This window comes from Perca flavescens, chromosome 21 (assembly GCF_004354835.1).
Source record: "Perca flavescens isolate YP-PL-M2 chromosome 21, PFLA_1.0, whole genome shotgun sequence".
In the NCBI taxonomy this organism is placed as follows: domain Eukaryota; kingdom Metazoa; phylum Chordata; class Actinopteri; order Perciformes; family Percidae; genus Perca; species Perca flavescens.
The window spans coordinates 734,970-759,005 of record NC_041351.1 but is presented as its reverse complement, the minus strand read 5'-3'; the positions used below and the strand labels follow the sequence as shown (position 1 = coordinate 759,005).

General features: G+C 41.1%; 1 protein-coding gene across 1 annotated transcript; it reads right to left on the bottom strand.

The window, feature by feature from the left end:
• Positions 1–19,709: 19,709 nt before the first annotated feature.
• On the bottom strand, positions 19,710–23,891 carry LOC114548342 (microfibril-associated glycoprotein 4-like). The gene is made up of 7 exons (XM_028568231.1): positions 23,808–23,891; positions 23,549–23,649; positions 23,219–23,374; positions 22,428–22,466; positions 22,203–22,299; positions 21,964–22,131; positions 19,710–20,311 (listed from the first exon to the last, which is right to left on the bottom strand). The coding sequence occupies exons 2-7, from the start codon at positions 23,552–23,554 to the stop codon at positions 20,058–20,060; spliced, it is 720 nt and encodes a 239-aa protein (XP_028424032.1). The 5' UTR covers positions 23,555–23,649; positions 23,808–23,891; the 3' UTR covers positions 19,710–20,057.
• Between the last annotated feature and the right edge of the window lie 145 nt (positions 23,892–24,036).

Sequence of the window (24,036 nt, the reverse complement as noted above, 5' to 3'; positions counted from 1 at the left end):
GATCCACACACAAACGCAGGTAAATTTTCTAACAAATGTCCTGTAATTTGCACTCCACAACAGCAGGTGGCGCTGTTAAGTCAATTGAAGCCTACCAGGACCATAGATATATACACGCGGATTGTTTTAAACGTTATTATGGTGCATAACTTACTGGAACAAAACTGAGCAACGTGTTGTTGCTGATGACAAACCACTGATTATATATATGTATATTGAAGCGATGCTGGCGTCAAAGACCCGCTGATCGTTGTCTGATTCTCTGAAATGAATGCCGGCATTGCATTGTGGGAAATCGGCTTTGCATGCGCCCAACTCTGATCATATCGTGTTCTGTCTTACAGCCTACTGTAATATTTCACCAGTAATAAGACCAAAATAATATTATTAAAGTAAAGAAATGCATACTATGATAATATCTACATATATGTTGCTAGATGTAGTATTATAGTTTAAAAAATATCAAAACAACAAAGCAGCTTCCCTGGCCGAAATAGACCGAAATAATAACATTAAAAGAAATACAATTAAACCATGATAAGATCTGGTGAATAAATGTTGTGCATAGACCACGGATGACATCATCATCCGTAGTCTACGCACAGATTCCCTGATTACAGCACGTTTCTTTCTGTACAGAGAAGCTGTATACAGCTTTGCTGTTATTGGTATTTTTAGCCCAATAACCGCTGTTTTAATCAACATTTATTCACCAGATCTTATCTTGGTTTAATTGTATTTCTTTTAATGTTATTGTTTCGGTCTATTTCGGCCAGGGAAGCTGCTTTGTTGTTTTGATATTTTTTAAACTATAATACTACATCTAGCAACATATATGTAGATATTATCATAGTATGCATTTCTTTACTTTAATAATATTATTTTGGTCTTATTACTGGTGAAATATTACAGTAGGCTGTAAGACAGAACACAATATGATCAGAGTTGGGCGCATGCAAAGCCGATTTCCCACAATGCAATGCCATATACATATATATAATCAGTGGTTTTGTCATCAGCAACAACACGTTGCTCAGTTTTGTTCCAGTAAGTTATGCACCATTATAACGTTTAAAACAATCCGCGTGTATATATCTATGGTCCTGGTAGGCTTAATTTGACTTAACAGCGCCACCTGCTGTTGTGGAGTGTGAATTACAGGACATTTGTTAGAAAATTTACCTGCATTTGTGTGTGGATCAGCAAGGCGGAAAGTTAGTGCCAAAAGTCACGTGACTTTTTGTACTTGTAGAATTTGATTTGTACTTGTAGGATTTTTCTTTGTACTTGAAGGATTTTTTTTTCCGTACTTGTAGAATTTGTTTTGTACTTGAAGGATTTTTTTTTTGTATTTGAAGGATTTTTTTTTCCGTACTTGAAAGATTTTAGTTTGTACTTGCAGAATATTTTTTGTCATTGAAGAAATACGTTTTTGTATGTGTAAAACATACTGTATTTGTTTGATAGGTAGGTTTCTTATTTCCAGAACAAAATGCATTAGTTTGTGAATGATGTTTTGTATTTGCAAACCACACTGAGTTTGTTTGTGAATCGTTGGATGTAAGTAAAACACGTTTTGTGTGTGTGTGTGTGTGTGTGTGTGTGTGTGTGTGTGTGTGTGTGTGTGTGTGTGTGAGGTTTTGGCTTGATTCTAACTCCATATTTTCCAACCATCTCCACTTTTTTTAAAAGTCGTCTCGACGGCAATAAAGTCTGGCGGCGCCTGCTGTGATGCTAGCGAAGAGGAGTTCAGCATCACAGCATCCAGCCTTGCTATTTCAGATAGCATCAGCACCAGCATGACAATAGAGAAAACCACAGCCCGGCTGGAGTGACAGATACCTGTTCAAGTGCCCCCCCCCCCACCACAACAGTCTCTGACTACCCTTGAGACCGAAGGCGCTTCGGAAGCCACTGAAGGCGACAGAGACCCGGTGTTACGGTTTAACTGGTTTTTGAGTTAACTGGTGATAGAGACAGATGTGGTGTAGGCGTGGCCTTTCAGGACCCATTCCCGACTAACCAGGAAATAAACATGCTGATCGCTTCGCCTCTGTTTCACATTGATTTGTCGGTGTCTTGTGAAACTTGACGATAGAAACTAGTTGCTGAGCATTAATTCTGGTCCCGACAGACATGCATGCAAACATTAGCCGGTGTCGTTACGAAATATCATCCGTTGTCTGGCGAGAGTGGACTCACTGCAAGCCACGGAGACACCCAGATCGACTTGTGACATTTACATTAGTAAACATTTCACCATTAAAACAACACTGTAGCTACATGTAATGTCTTGCAAAATGTGTGGGATTTTGTAATCTATATCTTTAAAGGCCATTTTCTCCAAATGATTTTTTTTCATTCTCTGAGTCAGAAAACTCAACTTCAGCAGCACTTACATACACCAAGCTTTCCAGTTTCACTCCTATGTTATTCTGAAGGAACCACACCCTCGACCTTGTGCTGGCATATGGTATTGAAGTTCCTTCCTTCCTATGACACACTGAGCTGCTCTCTCATCTCTACTTGTTACTTTTGTATGCATCATGTCCCAGAAATGCTTGTTACTAACCTGGCTCTGGGGAGTTTACTCCCCGGAGTCCTTATGTTTCTTCTTCTATGCTCTGCGATTCTCTGCATTTCCCGGCCGCATCCTGCTGCGTCCTGCTGCATCCGCAGCATCCACCCGTGCTCTGCAGCGCCACGTTACATCCCGCAACGCCCTGCTGTGATGCTCCTATGCACAGTAGTCAGGATCCGGTATAGGAGACTGCACTACTCAGTATGACACGATGTGCCCTGCTATGACATGAACTTCCACGATAACCTTCGAAGTCAATGTGACTTCTAATGTGACTGTTATCACCACTGTTCATCACGCCCCCAACCGGCCCGTCAGACACCGCCTACCAAGAGTCTGGGTCTGCCGAGGTTTCTTCCTAAAAGGGAGTTTTTCCTCGCCACTGTCGCAATAGCCACTGCTAATGCTTGCTCTTGGGGGAATTACTGTAATTGTTGAGGTTTTGGAATTTATAGAGTGTGGTCTAGACCTACTCGATCTGTAAAGTGTCTCGAGATAATTCTGTTATGATTTGATACTATAAATAAAATTGAATTGAATTGAAGGCATTCACAGAGGGGTTTGTTCAGATATCATTCATAGCCTAATTTATGTAACATTTTATACCTCAAAACGTGGTGAAAATGGATTTTTTTATGGCTGTTGACACCATATTCTGATTTATGCAGTGATAAAAGGATATATTGAAAATAAAATTCCCTCTGTAAAACCCTTTGACTCATATATGTCAATAAAATAAAAGAAGAATTTGGAAGCTGGCTCCCACTTTGTGAATATTTTTACTAGGCATAGTGAAGTTTTGAATATTTCAAATTACACTATATCTGTATTATTGATATCTAAAATTAAGATAACTATTTTTTTTGGAGTTTCCTAATACTTATATTGCAGATATTCAGACATTCAATAACATAACATACACTTTATTGATCCCACACTGCATCGAACTCCTGCCACTTCAAGTCAAGTCAACTTTATTTGTCAATTCTGCAATATGTGCCAGACATACAGAGCAATTGAAAATACGTTTCTCTCCAACCCACGGTGCAATAAGCAATATGCACTTGTTGCAATATGAAAGAGATGCTGTGTTATCTGGATGAATGAGTAGGCATAATGAATATTAAATAATGTGGTTGTGATGAGCCTGTAGCTTTTAACATAACACATCTACGTAGCCTACAGAAATATAATTACATTTCTATTTCAAATGCCTATGAATCAGAATCACTAGTCGAACCTCGGGTTGAGGAGGAACAATGCGGATTCCGTCCTGGTCATGGAACAACGGACCAGCTCTTCACTCTCGCAAGGATCCTGGAGGGAGTCTGGGAGTATGCCCAACCGGTCTACATGTGTTTTGTGGATTTGGAGAAGGCGTATGACCGGGTCCCCCGGGAGATACTGTGGGAGGTGCTGTGGGAATATGGGGTGAGGGGGTCTCTACTCAGGGCCATCCAATCTCTGTATGACCAAAGTGAGAGCTGTGTCCGGGTTCTCGGTAGTAAGTCGGACTCGTTTCAGGTGAGGGTTGGCCTCCACCAGGGCTGCGCTTTGTCACCAATCCTGTTTGTAATATTTATGGACAGGATATCGAGGCGTAGTCGGGGTGGGGAGGGGTTGCAGTTTGGTGGGCTGGGGATCTCATCGCTGCTCTTTGCAGATGATGTGGTCCTGATGGCATCATCGGCCTGCGACCTTCAGCACTCACTGGATCGGTTCGCAACCGAGTGTGAAGCGGTTGGGATGAGGATCAGCACCTCTAAATCGGAGGCCATGGTTCTCAGCAGGAAACCGATGGAATGCCTTCTCCGGTAGGGAATGAGTCCTTACCCCAAGTGAAGGAGTTCAAGTACCTTGGGGTTTTGTTCGCGAGTGAGGGACAATGGAGCGGGAGATTGGTCGGAGAATCGGGCGCAACGGGTGCGGTATTACATTCAATCTATCGCACCGTTGTGACAAAAAGAGAGCTGAGCCAGAAGGCAAAGCTCTCGATCTACCGGTCAGTTTTCGTTCCTACCCTCACCTATGGTCATGAAGGCTGGGTCATGACCGAAAGAACGAGATCCAGGGTACAAGCGGCCGAAATGGGTTTCCTCAGGAGGGTGGCTGGCGTCTCCCTTAGAGATAGGGTGAGAAGCTCAGTCATCCGTGAGGAGCTCGGAGTAGAGCCACTGCTTCTTTGCGTCGAAAGGAGCCAGTTGACGTGGTTCGGGCATCTGGTAAGGATGCCCCCTGGGCACCTCCCTAGGGAGGTGTTCTAGGCACGTCCAGCTGGGAGGAGGCCTCGGGGAAGACCCAGGACTAGGTGGAGGGAGGTCCAGCTGGGAGGAGGCCTCGGGGAAGACCAAGGACTAGGTGGAGGGAGGTCCAGCTGGGAGGAGGCCTCGGCCTGGCCTGGGAACGCCTCGGGATCCCCCAGTCGGAGCTGGTTAATGTTGCTCGGGAAAGGGAAGTTTGGGGTCCCCTGCTGGAGCTGCTCCCCCCGCGACCCGACACCGGATAAGCGGACGAAGATGGATGATGGATGGATGGATGAATCACAAGTTAATCTGAGCGGATCACATTTTGCCACAGCTGACAGCTGTCTCCACATTGCGTTCAGCTGGGTGTAAACACCTCAAATGTAGCTTATGTTTTACTTACAGGCTGTATTGAAATATTAACAGATCTCAATACATTGAATCCATGTTGTACTGTTATTGAATTAAGTTGTGATGCCGTTGCAAGAACGTGACTGACAAGAGGAATAAGTGAAACACACTTTGAGGTGTTTGCACGTAATGTTTGTGGAGATAGCAACGACTGATGCCAGATTAATTTGTGACACAACTTCAATCCCGTTGATTGTGTTTTATATTGAATTCTACGGATGCGCATCATCCTCATCACTATGGTAGTCTACACTACACACTATTACTCATTCATCACATTTGGACAGGACTGTCAAACTCCCATTTTATAGCAATTTGGATATTAGCTAGGCGCAGGTGTGGAAAGGTGAAATATCAGGTTTGTGTATCTATAATAGGCCTACCTATAGGTTGGACACAGTTTTATAACTAAAGTGTGAATTTCACTAGATAATCTAAAAAAATCTGTGTGTCCGTGGTAGAGATACACAACGTTACACTCGCCAGACAACGAGTGATATTTTCGTAACAAAAACGGCTCATTTGTTCATGTATATCTGTTGGGTCCAAAGCTACTGTCCCAGCAACCCGTTCCTACCGTAATGTTTCACAAGACCCCGACAAATGAATGTGAAAAAGAGGCAAATTGATCAGAATTGTTTACATTCCAGCGGTGCAGTCCCGCCTGCAACACCTATCACCAGTTAACTCAAAAACCAGTTAAACCATAACAGCGGCGGTGACGGGTAGGTTAACGTAGGCTACATTAACAGTTTGACAGCCTCCAAATGTAGGCATATTTATTACTTTTTCCTAATAAAAACCTTGATTATTATAGATGCCAGGATTGTCTCCGAAGCCTTCCGAATCTGCGTGCACCGACCCACCTAATTAAATAATTTTTCTGATGTAGCTAGAGCCCAGCTCCTCTGCTCTGTCCCTGCTATGTGTGTGTGTTTATGTGTGTGTGTGTGTGTTTATGTATGTGTGTTTCAGTGTGAGCCGCTGTCCTACCAAAGCAGAGAATTAGCTTCACACATAGTTCATTATAGGCTAAGTCTTAAATATATTTGGAATATGCATTGAAATATTCCCATTTTACATGAAAAAAGTTACTCTCAGTTTGGTACATCGCATAGCATTACTGTATGTGCTCGGGTACATTTTCATATAACTTATATACAAGTGGACACCTGAGTATTACCCCCATATTGATATAAATACACCAAAAACATGCTTTTAGGGATATTGTCGTCAAATATAGTGATTGTGATGTCATAATGCAGCAACAAAGTAATCTCTATTTTCTACCTATAAAAAACTTGTCTGTATTCTTTTATTTTTTTATTTTAATGTTATGTTGTCATTACATTTCAGGAAATTATGACAGAATAATATAGTTGCCACAAGTACAGCTTTCCCTGTAAGTCAGGGGGGTCGAACTCAAATACACAGTGGGCCGAGATTAAACAATTGCTACAAGTCAGGGGCCAGATGGGTTCAACGTTTATTGAAAACTTATTGAAACAACCTTATTGCACATATTGAACCTGAAACTAACAAGGCCTATGGATTATTGCCTATGAAACAACATTAATTAGGAAATAAAAGAAATAAAAATTAAACTGCATTAAAAACTGAAAATGCGTCAAAGCACCGTTTGCTGCTCTGAGATGCTCACTGGTCTGATCCAGATGCTTGGTGTCTCATTTTGGATACAAGTTCATCGATGTCTGGGGTCAGGCTCTGAGCTGAAGAAATCCTCAGGATTGAGTGAAGGTGTTCATCAATAAGACCACTCCTGTGTGAAGTTTTGTTTATCTTCATCAGAGAGAACAGTTGTTCACACAAGTATCTGCTGCCAAACATAGAGAGCGTTGGAGCAGCCTTGGAGCGCAGCTGGGGCATTGTATCGGGGATGAAACGTGGAAACTCTGCAGCGCCCACAGACTCATATTTTGCCTTCAGTGTGTCACTACATTGGAGCTCAATCAGCTCCATTTGGAGGTTTGATGGTGCCCCTTCAACCTCAGCTGCAAATGGATTACAGAGCAGTCCAAACCTGCTTTTTTGGGCTTCAAAATCGGCAAATCGCCGTGTGAAGTCATTACCAAGTACAGTGGCGCAAAAAGTGGGTATGCACTATATGCAGCACATAGCACATCTTTTTTTGGTATTTTAAATATGTAGCTGCTGTTGTGCGTTTCTAAATCATTTCTGCATTTCCTCAATGTTATTATATGACATTTTAGAGGACTAACAGGGTAGATTAGGTCATTGACATATGGATTAGGCGCCCTACCTCATAAGATTCCATCATAGAATGTTGACATAGAAGGGGGTGGGGGGGGCGCCGTGAGCGCTGAGTGACCAGGTACGAGTGTACGAGTAGTAAGTTGCCGTCTATGGAAAAAAAGCTAAGCAAAACAGCTGTTGGGGCTAAAAATAGAAAAAGAAAGAGGGAAAAGGAGATGACATGTCAAGGGATGCGACAGCAGTTAAATACGTGGATGGTGAAAGGCAACAGGTAGGATTTAAAGTGTGACATCTGTGCTTGGAGGCTTGCAAATATTGATGTTAACAGACTAGCTAGCATTTGCTAACACTGGGAATGTAGCAGCCAAATGGGGGTTTACAGCTAGCTTACAATATACAAAACCAAGGTTGCTGGCCTGAAAACGGATAAATATAAGGTAGCATGTACAATAATAAATGACAATAATCTGGAAAACATAACTAATGCTATAACTCTGCTTTACCATGGAATCATAGATTTGCTACCAAAGTTGGAGGCTTGCAAATATTCATGTTAACATACTGGCTAGTGTTTCCTAACTTAATGCAAACCAATGTTGCTGATAGCTACATTTAGATTTTGGTTAAACCTTATGGTACCAATCCCATGCAGATAACATATAACATATCTCAATTTTATTAAGGTCAAATAACAACTGGTAAATATAAGGTAGCATGCACAATAAATGACAAGAAGAAAAATAAATCAATATGAATAACATATATAAATATTTAAAATACAAAATGTAAATGTAATTTCAACAGCAGCACAACCTTACTGCATAGTTGTCTTACACTAGGCTGATTTAAGAATTGAATTTTGGCTGCTATATTTAACAGTGAGTTCATTTCATTCAGGTGTGAGGATGGTGGATCAGGAAAGACAGGGGAAGGCAACAGGTAGGTCTAACATTAGGTGGAAGTGTAGGGGGAGCCACTTGATACCAACAGATTCATTTCTTAATATTATGGAAAAAATAATATGGAAAATCTATTACATAATGTTTGTTCGACAATATGTCTTAGTGGAGAAGAACACAGGCAAAGAATGAATGAGACAGACATGAGGTCGGCAATGGCATCACGCATATGAGACCAGTGATGACATCAGGTAGTAGTTCTATAGGAGTACTGTAGCGTACATGTCAGTGTTGACACGGCCCCGCCCCTGAAGCTGCAGGTAGAGCGCATTCAGGTGGCTCGTGATGTCACACAGAAACTTTTAATTTTGGAGCTCTGTTGTGTCTTTCCCTTTGCTTTCCATGAAATCACAGATCTTCTCACGCAAGTCAAAAAATCTTTCCAGCACCTTTCCCTGGATTAACCATCACACCTCTGTGTGATAAGGCAAGTCACCATATTCTGAACTTATCTCCGCCAGAAAAGAGTTAACGTGGCGGTGATTTAAACCTTTGGCTCTAATAAAGTTAACCGCTCATGTTATGATGCTCATCACATGTTCCATTTTCAAGGCTTTGCCACACAACAATTCCTGGTGTATGATGAGGGTGATAAGCTCTCAGCTTACCTGTGGCGTTTTCCTCCTGCATCTTATTTGACCTATTACAGTGGTGCGTGAAATATACCCGGGCCAGCTCTAGAAGTAAATACATTTTGTCATGTGGGCTGTGGTGGCAAATTTTATTTTAACCATTTGTTTAATGATGTTAACCATTTGTTTAATGATTGTTTTAAACTTCCACAAAATCTTGCTCCTTCCTGTGGACTCTTAAAGCACCAGAGAGGGGAATAATGGCCGGCTGATAAAGGTGAGCTTTTCTCACAACTCTGGAGCGCTGGTCAGTTCGTCTGTGTCTCTGTGTTTGTGCGTTGAGGAGGGGCTACACCGTTTCGAACCCATGTGTGTTCTATGCTGTGTGGCTGAGGGTCTGTTTTAAATTTGGTTTGCGTTGTGAGCCAACGCAAAAAGGGGGGAGTGTGAATAAAACAGAGAAAATAAAGGAAATAAGGATGATAACGCCATTAATCAACTGATAAAAAGCCTTTGAATAAGGCGAGACTAGCTCAGGCCACAAAACCTGAAAATTACTAGGTGAAGTTTCAGGTCAGTTCTAGGAACTGGGGGTGTAGAATAAACTGCAATGGAAATTACAGATTTCATGGGTTGATGAATTTATGTTTGAAGTAATTTCGCATTGTAGTCTATACCTCAAAAGGTAGCAAAATTCAAGAAAAAGAAATGGCGGAATTATGCTTTAGGAAGGAAAAAAGGGAATAAGGTAATAGGAATGATTACGCCGTTAACTTGGTAAGCCCTCAACGAGACCCTCGTGAGGCGATGTTAGATGGGCCACAAAACCTGGATGATTACTAGGTTTCTAAAGTTCAAGTCAGCTCTGGGAGCTGGGGGTGTAGGTCAACTCCAGTGTGGATTGCCAATCGTTTCATGGGTTGACGAATTTATGTCCGAAGTAATCTCACATTGGAGTCTATACCTCAAAGGTAGCAAAAAAAAGGGGAAAAACAGCGGAATCTAGCGTAGGGATTGTATGGATAGGATAAAATGCACTTTTTGTTGATTGGGTATGTATGGGAGACAGAGTGTGTGTGTGTGTGTGTGTGTGTGTGTGTGTGAACAGCGGTGTCTCTGCTTTGTTCTCATTGTGTGTGATAAACTGTGTGTGCGTGGCCTATGTCATGATGATGTTTTGTTTATTAGATATATAGATACATATATCTGTTTCGGTTGGGAACAGGAGTTTTAGTTAAGATATTCTGCCCATTACGGTTAACATTTATGAGTCTCTTTTGAGAACGTTTTTAAAGTTTGTTAAAATATGAGTCTCTTTTGAGAGAACGTTTTTAAATGTGTTAAAATGTATGAGCCTTTCGAAGGACGTTATGGGGTTGAAGAAAGGACTTGTCTTACATAAGGAAATAAGTATAACCTAAGTCTGCAGATTAGAGTAAAATAAATGAAAAGAGCGAAGAGAGTTGTGGAAAAGTTAAGAAATTTCAAAGTGAGAGTTGTGTTGTATGTTTTGTGTTTTGTATGTTTCGTTGCGTGTCATTGTTTGGCTGTGTTGTAAAATGTGTTGGGAAAAATGGGGAGGCAGCTGGTCTGTCTGCTGAGGAAATTTACAAGGATCATTAGGATCCCCCTGACTTTTTTGTGATCACTCAGGGCGATAGTCTTACTATTATTAGTTTCCGTTTTTCATATATCGTATTAATATTGAGAATGTTGGGTCTACAGTGTTATTTCTCTGTAGGGATCATTTAAACTGTTCTGTGGTGGTGCGTCGCTATTTGTAATATCTGACGCTTTGAAACTGGTAAAAATAGAATTTGTAAGAGATTGTATACTGAAATAAGCTTGGGTTATTTTTCAGCTACTCCTTTGGCTGATTGTGGGCTTAGGGCTGAGTTAAGTTGAGACGTTGAACAGGTGGTTCATGGTGTGATTGAGAAAACTTGAGAGCCCATCACATTCTGAAATCACAACGGTGACTGAACTGTGCATGTCTGGTATTTCGGGAATGTTTGAGCCCACGGACGTTTAAGCCACTCCCTGCCTGCACTGGGGTGCTGCAGCCTGTGCTGCAAAGATAAAAAAGGGGGAGACTTCTATACTTCGGCGTAGCTTAGGATGAAGATCTGTTGTTAAAGTGGCGGTTGTTTGATTATGAAATCGTGTGATTGGGATTTATTAAATTCATAAATGAGAGTTGTATTGATAGATGAAAATATTGTAATGATTAAAATGTTCCTATAAGCTGAGTGATAGTTTCTTATACTTAGATGTGAATACAGGCATGTTTAAATGATATGATAATTATGTATGCATATAAATGACTTCTAATGTGAAGTTATATTTTGGTGTTGAAAGGAGGTAAATGTTTAATTTAGATATGAAATGATATAGAGTGTTGGCGGATAATATGTATAGCTTACATTAGATCACTTTTAGTATGATTGAAATGACATACCGGGTGCATAAAAGCCTAATTCTTGTCTATTTCTTTTTGTTCTCCTGTGGTGAGAGAAAGAGACGAGAAGGAGGAGACGGAGAGAGGGAGCGCACTGGCAAGTGCGACGCGCCACAGCATGTGTGACTCCGGATCCACTCTGATCAAGGCCAGTACTGTTTTATCCACAAACCTCTTCTACCAAACACCTGCTTTCAGATATACTATATGTGTGTATGTTCATTTATAGCTATTACCATTGATAAATACTTAGTATGGGATATTACAGACACATTTTTCTATGAGGGGCATCTATTTGCTTGTTTGTGTGCCTGACATTTTCATGTTGTGACCATTTGACAGGGGACTTGGCAACGGACTGACCGGTAAATATTTGAGAGTTAGATATTGGAGTTTTTCTTTGAACGTGGGTTGTTTTGATTAGAGTTGCGTTGGACATTCAGTATTGTGATTATTCTGTGAATTAAGCTTGTTAAACAATTGATTACCCTGAAGTTGACAGGTTTCCTTCACTTTATCAAAAGGAGCGAGACTGTTACCTATTGACAATTTGAGAAATATAAAAAAAAGGGGGAAAGCTATATAGCTCAAAAGTATTCTTAGTGTAATTCGTCTTTATTTCGTTTTACTTAATAATTAGGCTACTAATAATACTAATAATTTACAATAAAGGAATATAAAAGAGTTGTTACAATGCGGAAAAAGGACATTAAAACTTCGACAGTAGTTACTCCTGTTGATGTAGTGCAAAACAGTAATCCTTTAGTTAATGGCATCGCAAAGTTATATGGAAAATGGCATAAATGTTGGCCTCACATTGAACAACCGTGGCCAGTGGAAGGGACTCTTAACCCAGATGTAATAAAAATAATGCAAGTGCTTGTGTCTACGCACAAGGCAGATCAGAAGAAAGGAAAAAAAGGGGAGCAACGTAAAGAAAAGAGGCGAAGAGAGCTTGCTGTTCTTAAGTTGTTTGAAAATTAGGGACAGAAATTGATAAAGGCTACAAAAGACTAAAAAGACACAGGGGTAGAAAAAATGGCGAAAGAGGCAAAAGAAACAGAAAAACTAATGGCGGAAGTCAATACACCTTTCTCACATACGGAGTCAGTTAAAAAAAAAAACACCTTACAAGGAGGAGGCGGAGTTCAAGGACCTCTATCCTCAGCTTCCAGTGATCACTCAGGAGGGTGATTACTGCATCAGAGATGAAGATGAACGAATAATAGAGAGAGGACAAGCTGAAACAACTGTAAAAATGAAGCCAAGCTCCAAAAGTAAGAAGAAAACGAGACGCCTGGAAACTAAGGGCAAATTGAGGTTTAAGACGACAAAAGATGATGATGATGACAATCATGATGATGACCAGAGTGAATCAGAAGGGATCATGGGAGGATAGCTCCCAGTAATTATTCGAGGACAGAATCTGGAGTATAAACCTTTAAAGAGTACCGACATGTCAGATATTCTTGACAAGTTGCCTACTCTTGAAGCTGGAGCACATCCTTGGATTGCAAAGTTGGAAGAAATGTCAACAGGGACACAGTATGCCATAGGAGATATCAAGAGACTTTTGGCTAATCTCATTGGGGTTCCAGCTATGGGAGCAGTTTTCCAAAGGGCAGGACTCGATCGATATGTAGGGACTTCTGTATATGATCCTGAGCTGTTGGCCGCAAGTAGAGGTCGACTATGGAGAGCACTGAGAGATGAATATCCAACAAATGTGCATCCAGACAACATTTTGATTGAGCCACTGGGACAGGAAGAAAATCCGAGAGCTTATGTGTCGAGAGCTCACCAGGTGTGGAGGAATGTTACCGGAAACGATCCAGGTGCAAGTCAACTGGAGCAGTCAGTTTTGCGAACCAAACTACAGAAGGGGCTACCCTCCCCAGTGAGAAGCAAACTGGCAGAGGGAGTGGGACTTGGAAGTATGACAACAGGTACATATACAGATCATATAGCTCATCAGGTAGAGTTATATAGGAAAAAGGAACATGAGCAGAAAGTACAGGATCGAGAAATTCTCAGAAAACTCAATCAAATACAATTGGTGGATAATAAGAGGAAGGACAAGAAGCAAGCTCTGGTTATGCAGAATCAGTGTCCACCAGATCAACAAACATCACCACAGTCTCAGCCATTTCAGGTTCGACCTCAATCTTCCCAACCACCCTTAGTGGTTCCAGTTGTGTCATACCCACAGCCAGTTTCTGGACAAATACAGAACTGGAGAGGAAGAGGTAGAGGTAGAGGAAGAGGAAGAAGACGAGCTGGAAGATATGATCCATATTTTATACTTCACAAGCGTGCTATAATTGTGGACAGGATGGTCACTTTGCTCGGGATTGCAATATGCCAGAAGGGCCTTCCAGAGGAAATTACAGAGGAGGATACAGGGGCCAGTCAATGCCAATTGGAGGACCAGTGAACCCCTACAGGGGCCCGGAGCCAGGATTCTAGAGGTGCCCAGAAGATCCGAAAGGGAGGTGTCAGCTGGTAGCATCAGGACCGGAAAAAGATCCAACAATCAAGGTGAAAGTAAACAACCGTCCATTAGAAGTGATGGCGGATAGCGGAGCTGCTTTTACCTGTATTCAGCCTGAAGATGCTATACATCTCCCCATGTCCAATCAACTGATTCGGACGATCGGGTTTGAGGGAGTGAAACAGCTGATTCCTCTCACGGAACCAATCGAGCTTTGCTATAAAAATCAGAAAACTACAATACCCATACTGGTATCAGAACATACACTTATTGCATTGCTGGGAAGAGACGCCTTGTGCAGATTGAACTGTACAATAAAATGTACACCAGACGGCTGTCTGGTGGAAGTACCAAAGGAAACTATTCGCCAATTATTGATGTCAACAGAGACCGAAGCTTCTTCAGTATTTTGGATTGGAAATCTCAGTGCAGATCTTGTGGAGTCAGCTAAATTGTGGGAAAAATGTATTGTGGCAAACATGCCAGATGCGAGACTTCCAGAATATCCACTTCATTGTACACTCAAGTACTTCAAGAATGCTGCCCAACCAAATTCAGAGTAGCCAACCAAAGAAAGTTCAACTGAGCTCAAGTTGCATAATCTTAGGACCACAAGGAGCAGCTATGAAGATAAACACAGATGATTATCTGGACAAAGAATTTGAGATTGAGAAGAGTGTACCACATGTGACTTTGTTAGTTGGTGAGGAATATGAACAGAAGCATATAGGAGAGATGATGACAGAAGCAGAGAAAGCTGTTTTTGTACCTATAGGAGAGAACTTGACGATTTGGAGGAGTGAAGATCAGCGATTTCTCAAAATCATGATTTCGGCTCAAGGACAGGGACAGCCACAAGCTGTACGGATGACACATGAATCTATTTGCAGTGCCAAAATGGATTCAGATACCATGAAAGAGGAAATGATGCGACAAGTTCCGGAAAGTTTGTGGTCCCAACATAGCACCGACATTGGACTTGTGAAATCTGCACAACCGGTGAAAGTTGAACTTTGACCAGGAGCCAGACCTCATTGGAAGAATCAGTACCCATTGAAAGATGAGGCAGTCCAAGGGATCGAACCACAAATTAAAGGACTCTTAGATGCAGGTGTTTTGAAGATAACACAAAATCCTCAGAGTAACACGCCATTGTTGCCTATAAAGAAGCCAGACGAGACTTATCGTATTGTTCATGATTTGAGAGCAGTGAATGAAGTCGTAACAGATTTTCCAGCAGAAGTGCCAGATCCACATACCTTGTTAGCCCAAATTCCTCCTGATGCAACACATTTTACGGTGTTAGATTTGTGTGGTGCATTTTTTAGTGTTCCACTTAGTGTAGAAAGTCAGGGTTTATTTGGGTTCACATATTAAGGTCAATCTCATGAGTATATTGGCGATTGCCACAAGGGTTCAAACATAGTCCTCACATTTTCAATAAAGTACTGAAGGATGATTTAGTAGGGCTAGATCAGATATTGCAAAGTGTCGTAATTCAATACGTTGACAATATTATTCTGTGCGCACCAAATGAAGAGATATGCCACCAGGACTCAATTAAATTGCTACAGATATTGGCAGAGAATGGACATAAGATTTCACAGAAAAAGTTGCAATATTGTCAGGAGAAGGTTGTTTATTTGGGTCAGAAAATAACACATGGTCATAAAAGCATTGCTGATAGTCAATTGGAAGCTATACGCAAAGCTCCAAAGCCTAGGACAGTCAGAGAGATGCTAACATTTCTGGGTATTGCTGGATATTCTTCAGCTTGGATTGAAAATAATGCTAGCTTGACAGGACCTCTAAGATCTATGATTAAAGAGGCTGGTAACGGTCAACTTCATGGTAATCTTTCATGGACACAGGAAGGTCTTCTAGCATTTAAAACAGTCAAACAGAGGTTACAAGAGGCACCAGCGCTCACATTACCAGACTATTCTAAGAACTGTTTGCTATATATGTCTACTTCGATTGGAGGTAAATATGCATGTGCAGTTCTTTGTCAGCCGACAGGTGTAGGGATGAATCCTCAACCCATTTCTTACTATTCTACTGCCTATTCAGAAGTAGAATTGGGGCTACCACCGTGCTACAGAGCTCTTGTGGGAACTCATTTAATGTACGATAAAGCATCATCTGTTATGATGGGTTATCCAGTAACAATTCTTACCCATCATAGTCTCAGGAATCTCCTGAATTATGGAAAATACACACTGACTTCAAGTACCTTGGGGTACTTGAGTTCAAGTACCTTGGGGTTTTGTTCGCGAGTGAGGGGACAATGGAGCGGGAGATTGGTCGGAGAATCGGCGCAGCGGGTGCGGTATTGCATTCAATCTATCGCACCGTTGTGACGAAAAGAGAGCTTAGCCAGAAGGCAAAGCTCTCAAACTACCTGGGCGCCTCCCTAGAGAGGTGTTCCAGGCACGTCCAGCTGGGAGGAGGCCTCAGGGAAGACCCAGGACTAGGTGGAGGGATTATATCTCCAACCTGGCCTGGGAACGCCTCGGGATCCCCCAGTCGGAGCTGGTTAATCTTGCTCGGGAAAGGGAAGTTTGGGGTCCCCTGCTGGAACTGCTCCCCCCGCGACCCAACACCGGATAAGCAGACGAAGATGGATGGATGGATGGATGGATGGATGGACACACTGACTATGCCTAGGCTTAGGGACTATCATAGGCTCTTAGAGCAGGAAGATGTCACTTTAGCGAGATGCGCTACGGTGAATCCACCTGAGAATTTGCCAACTCCAGAGGATGGTGAACCATATGATTGTGTACATGAACCAGAGAAGTATTCAAGGCTTAGATCAGATCTGCAAGCCCTTCCATTATGTGAGCCAGACCTGGAATATTGGACGGATGGGTCTTGTTATCGTAAATTGTGTGCTGGCTATGCAGTAGTGAAAGCTCAAGGAACGGGATTTGTTGTTGAAAAGGCTGCAGTGATACCTCAGCCTGCGTCTGCACAACTCGCTGAACTTGTGGGGCTAACAGAAGCATGTTTGTTGGCAGAAGGAAAGCGGGTGACAATATATACTGACTCTGCTTATGCACACAATGTATGTCAGGGGTCGGCAACCTTTTTGATATGAAGTGCCCTTTTCAAAATGTCTTGTTTATTAGTGTGCCATGTTAACATAATTTTTTTTTATGAAATCACATCAAAATGTAATATCCAGGGAATCTGTAATAATCAGGACCTTGTAATTATTATTATTGTATATTATTATTATCATTATGGAAACATGGTTTTAGTATGCAGTCCTGATTGGTGGAAAATGGGCTCACAAAAATATCACTGTCAAAGAGCCTGAAGCGAAAAGTTGTGGAAAAGCCCAGCTTTAATGATGAATGGACTGATAAGCAGGTCCTGTATGCCTCATTTTCAATGAAATGACGCTGTGGCAAAATAATAATAACACAACCAGCATCATTATCAAGAATGAAGAACACGAACATAACGATTGCGTCATTCACGTGCATATTAAGTAGCCACATGTATTTGTTTTGGTCTTATAATGCGTCCATATTTACCGCTCCAGCGGAGAGGATGGTTTCTTCAGACAGCTTAAGTTTATAAGAATTTGTCCAAATTTCAAGATCCCTGCAAACTAAGATACAAAAACAGACTACAAACCGACAGCTTTTCTTTTAGCTTGTTTTGTAAAAATTAGCTATTTGCAGAGTAGAGCTGTGTTTGCGTAAAACAGCGCAATGGACAAGAGTGTAGTGAGCAGACAGAGCAGATTGAACTATCGCTTTCTACATGTTGATGCCGGTCTACACAGGTGAGTGCACTGATAAGTTTTGACTTTTAATTCACGAACGTTTAATTGTAGCCTCCTTACATTAACAAGACTAGCGTTAGTTCATCTGCCCCAGCGGCCGTTGGTAATCCTCTTTGTATCGTTCCCAGTCAGAGATATGAGTCAATCAAACTACCGTAAATAACAGGCGCCGATTTATGTTTTCCTCCGTGGGTGCTCACACGCGCACACCCTTTAAAAAAAAAAAAAAAAAAATAGTCAACAATGTTTGCATTTCAGAACCTTAGGAAATGGACAGCGGCCGACACGAACACACACGCCGTAGAAGCTATCTTTCAACTCAGGACAGCGCCACTTCTCACAGATAGGACTGGAGATGAGAAGTTTAATCAGCTTCGTGGGAAATTATAAATCAATGCCACCGACATGACCAATAACACTATGACAGACCTATGACACACCTATGAGGTCGGCAACTGTGAACGTTGTAATTTGGCATGCGGATGATTTTTGAGCCATGATTTCAACACATCAATAACTCTCTTACACTCGCTCTTACACTCTATAAAATGTTTGTTTACATTTCCTGACATTGTTCAAACTCTTTGGAAACTTGTGTTATTTTGTAATAATCTTACTCTTTTTGTTTCGAGACTTAATTAGTCTCGAAGGGGGGAAATATGAGGTATATGGCCATCTTATTGTATCTGCATATTCTATATGATTTGTATTTAAGCTTTAGGTAACAAAGAAACCCAGATGAACTTTAGCCTACATTCGTTGGACACTTCTCTGAAGACATCTGGGATGCATTATCAATGGACCCTTAGATAGGGCCAGTTGGCTTGGAGCCATTGGTCAGTTATCAATCCCACCCCAATCTATGTAATATAGATATGTGGTCCACACACAAAGAACTTTAGAGTGACTTTTGAGAATCTGGGTAGCTGTTGCACTCCGAGCTCTGCAGGGCTTGTAAATTGATGCTGAATTCCTTTGATGTAAATAAACCTTTATAATCAAGAAACAGTGTCGGCGGATTCCTTTCCACACAGCAACGCACCATCGATACTAATTAAACAACACTTAGATAGAAGTGGAGAAGACCGATGACTGTTTACGAAAGTGAGAACTACGCAGGTTTCTGTCTCCTGAAATAAATTGTTTAGGCTAATGAAAAGAACAGGAGCAGAGGGGAAGGTGATCAACTATGGCCATGCTAGAAGATACATTTAGAGGGGTGGCTTAACAGAGGTATTTACTATATGACGTGTGGATGTTTAGACTTTAGGTTAGAAAGACATTTTCAGATGTACTGCGGTGCTTGTGAAACTGTATTTCTCCATTTGCAAATGTAAATAAATACTCAAAGACCAGACTTTGTTTTAATTCTCAAACAGTCTTTTATTCGTTTTCATTCTTATCATTGATATTACTAAACTCTGCTGCTTCATGGAAAACTTCCACCACAGGGCCAAAGATAATTAATTCACGGGCCAGATGTGGCCTGCAGGCCTTGAGATTGACACGTGCTGTAAGTCCTGACAACTCATTTTATTGATGCACCACTCTGAACTCTTTTCACACTGTCCTTGCCGTCTCCTGGTACCCAGCTGCTCTGATGAACCTCAGTGCCATCCTCCACCTGAATGGGAGACTTCCCAAAGCGGCTGCTTGAACCTTGAACCTAATCAAACGCAACCAGCACCTAAGCATGGATCATCAATGCAGGACGACAATTTCAACAATGTTAAAGATCCAGCTTTCTCTTTTGGCTGCTAATTTTAATTATGAATTAATTAATAAACACACACACACACACCCACAACATATCCTCCATAGAAGACAAAGTGAAGATCATCTTAATGCTCAGCTTCTTATTTATTGTCACCGTCCAGCAGATAAAGATTCACATTAGAGTTTCAAACCTCCACCAAACATCAACTGGCTGTTCTGAACTGCAAAGATCTTTTTATACTTTTCATTTTCTTTATTTCTTTCTCTCTTTTAGACTCGTGTTATCAGTTCATGCAGTGATTAACAGCTGATCAGACTATATATGTGTTTCCATTTAAAGATTATGGGCCCTACTTTCCTGCTGCAGCCGCCCAACTGGAGACACATCTGACTTTTCTTCCACGTTGCAGCGAGCTGCGACTGATTTAAACCATCACAGACGGTAACAAGATTTACAGACATCAGTTGGTTTTCTTGTGCTGGTGCCCAGCTTCAGGAAAATAAGATATGTTGTGAGATTAAATGCTTAATGAGAGAAAGAGAAAGAAATCAGTAGAGATGAGCTGATATTCTGCTGTACGTTGGTCCTGGATAACTACACCACAGGACGGATCTTCATGCTGATGGTCTTCAGGGAGTAGTTACGACCTTTCCAATGGTACCAACTCACTCCAACTTGAAAGATAGTGTTGTCATACCCCCAACGATAAACACCGTTTGGATTTGTATGGTGACAGCTGTGGTACCAGAACGCCCCCAGGTATGTTTTGGCACAGTTCCCCACCCAGGTGTCCTGGTCTTTGTCGAAGGTGGAGAACATTTTTCCGTCGTGATAAATGAGGGAGGGTCCTACAGAAACATAACAGGTGTTTAATCACAAAATTATGATACAACATAATGATATATACAGTACGTAAGTTTGGAGTGTATTTTCTCCAGTAAATACCACAGTCTACTTCTCTACCTACAGTAAGGTAGAGAAAACACTGGACTGGTGATGTTTAATGGTTATTATGGTAAATATATTTAAACAATAAATCTACAGATTGAGTCAGCTATAACACTTTTTTCGGTACTTCACTTTTACCCTCAATCTGTAATAGAATAAACATTTCAGATGTAAAAATTATTCCAAACCTATTCATCCTATTTACTCTGAACATTTTGTTATTTATGAAAAACATTTTACAATCCATACAAAATAAACCGCTCCCTCTCCCATCCCTACAACCTATTTAATCAAATATTTATTCATTTCTTAAATACACAACAGTGTACAATATGTAACTTTCTGCCGCTAGGGGTCTCTCAACCAAAACAATGGATGGTAAACACGGACTATTGATGACGTTGGGAAGTTTTGTGGAATTATGGGAGTTAACACTCGCTGATTAGAATGCTTTCAAGTTTATTAACATTACGTTTATTCATGTCATTCTAATGAAATAGCTGCAGTTTCCCCCAAATAATTAGGTTTTTCTTGATATGTAGGTCTCTGCTGTATTACTCTGTGAAAACGTGGCATGTAATTAATCACAAAATGATGCTTTGTGGCAAAAAATGCAGTATTACGGTTACAAATATTTTTTTCTGTGACATTGTATGACTTAGAGTCACTCCTGAACGTATCATCTGGGTGACCGTGTTCTGACAGAAGTTACGAGTGACTAGAGGGTGAAAGGTTATATGACGCCACTGACAGTCGACTAAAGGAAACGTAATGTTTCAAAAAATAAAAAAACAGATTTCTCTGGGTTTGAAATTTGGTGGAAACATTTGGGATAGTGTAAAAACACAACTCATCAAAATATGTAACATAAATATGGTCATTTTTAGACATTTTAATGCAGAAATGTTACATATTGTACCTTTACCTACACTGTAACTTTTATTCATTGTATCTTATTCTATTTAAGCCTTTTTAATATTTATTTTTCATGACTTTAAATTACTTTAAAATCTGCCTGTCTGTCTCAGAGGAAGTTTAACCGCACCGCGACCCATTTCCCCTTGTCATTGCTGTGTGGAGTTTTGAAAACTGTAACTGCACTCAAGACCACTTTATCTGCATTGACATGACTCCCCGTGACTTGAACAAAGAGTCGTATTTTCGTCCGTCTGAACCTCAACTCTGCAGACGTTTGTATCGTCTCTGTCGCTCTCTGTCAACATGCAGAGAGGATGAAGAAGGTTGAGCTTACACGCTTTCAGGTACATAAAAATTTGGCATCGCTTGATATAACATGAATTGGTCATCCGTATTACCGCCGTAATTCGGTCGGTACCATAACAAGTTCAGGATACGGTACCCAACACTAAACCTGATAAACACTCAAATCATTGACAATGTTTGTTTGCTCTTAAATTTCTTCATTAAAACAGAAATAGATAAAAATATTAAACCTGTCATGTGATTCATGAAATGTAAACAGAGGACTGATTTGATTTCTCAGCAACTCGTTTAACTCTTTGATTAGTTGTTTAGGGACAAGAAACCTCACCTGCTCCTCCATCAGTGAATCCAGAAACATTCAGTTTGTATCCGGAGGACTCTGGGTCGATGGAGAATGAGGAGTAACGAGCGAACACTTTGTTTCCTTCAAAGTCCTCCATGTCGACCAGCAGCTCGTACCTTTTCCTCAGAGTCAGGTGGTAGAGAGACTCGAGACCTGAAAACAAACATAAACATGTAGAAACAGTTTCATGAAGTCATGACTGTTAGTTTGGTTTCATTTCTCACCGAGCCAGTACTCTCCAGCAGCGATACCAAAGCCAGTCTTGTATTGATCCCAGCCCCTGTAGAAGTTCACCGTGCCGTCCATCCTCCTCTGGAACACCTGGGGGGGACGGGATGGGGACATTAACTACCTAAACAGCTCATGTTTCCAGACAACAAGGATTTTACTGGAATATGATTTATTGTGAAGGAACTACAGGAAGTGTTGATTTCAGTTAAAATACTCACCGTCCATCGTCCTCCTTCTGAATCCATGTCACAGTACACCTACACACAAACACAGGTATTACACAATGTGATCCTTTAACTAAAACGGTATCCAAATGTACTTAAATAAGTTCTACTACTTGGCCCGCCCAACCAGAATTAACACACATGAGACAACATATCCTATATTTATTTATTTAGCAGTAATTATTGGCCTGTTCAGCACCAACGCTGTCGCTCTCCACTCTGTCTTTGGTGCTAAAACATTTTAACTTGACTTGAAAGCTGTTTTCTTTGTTCCTTAATAAAATTTGTCTGACAGTGTGGCTTTTCTTTGTGTTTTATTGGACAAAGGCTAACTTGGCTCAACAAGGTACACATTACAATATGGATGTATAGCTATTTTAGAATTTTTATAACAAATCACTTGGTTGTAGGGGGGCCCCATGATGAAACTCTGCCCCCACTGTGCTGAGAGTCTAGCTCTGCCCCTGCTGAGAGTCCTGTTCAGTTCAGTTCAAGTACTTAAACAAACTTTTTCGGGGTCATTTCTTAATGTAAACATTACCCTGGTGCATTATAAGAAAAAAATAGGTGAGGGTCGCTTCTTGCTTTCACAATTTACAGCAGAAGTTCTCTGAGAATCTCTTTTATATCAAACCGAAATTTCCCTAACCCGACTGATATCAAATCAGATACGTAATTGAATCAGGACCTTGTGAATCAATTTCTTTTATCGAATTGTGAAATCATAAGTGATACCAAGCCCTGATCTGAAGTTCAACCTGCGTCCCAGAGAGGATGAAGTGTACCTGGACAGCAGACGTGGCTCCAATGGGATGGATGATGTACACTCCACTGGGTCGGCTGTTGTCATTATTATAAATGTCACTGCAGTCCAACGGCAGAACGAGTGGCTGGCAGCTGATCAACAGGGGGGCCAGCAGGAGGAGGACGACTGAAACCAGCTGGAACAGAAGAGACGTTGTCATATAGTTTATTCAGTTGGTATCGCTCTGATGCACAGCTAGAATACTCTGTAAAGCAAACTGTAAACTTTTGCTTCCCCTGACAAAAGTTTGGGCCACAAATGATTAAAATTAGTTTGCCAAACTATCAGATATATAAAGTTGTAAACTTACCTTCATGGTCAGATTTCAGCAGAAGTGATCTGATGAAGATCCTGATGTCAGTGTGTCTCGACGCTCTGATGTCTCTGGTGTCTCTCTCGCACTTATTTATACTGTTAAGATTAATAAGTTACTGAGCAGCTGCTGTTTCACACTGATAACACTATACAGGGGTGGAAACATGTCCTTGAGTGTCTGTGTTTGTGTCTGCCATTGGCTTACACAATGTTGGCACCCAAATCTGACACGCCAGCACTTTTTGGGGACTCACCTCCATTAAAGGACCAAAGAAACAACTTTATACTTTGTACCAAAGCAGGGGTCTTCAACGTTTTTCAAACCAAGGATCCCTTAACTGAAACAGAGACAGAGCAGGGACCTCCTACTACATATATTGTATACAAGGAAGATGCATATTAAACTGGGCCTACAATAACATGTAGGGCGGCCTAAAGCCTTTATAAATGCATAGAATACTAAGCTATTAAAATAATAATTGT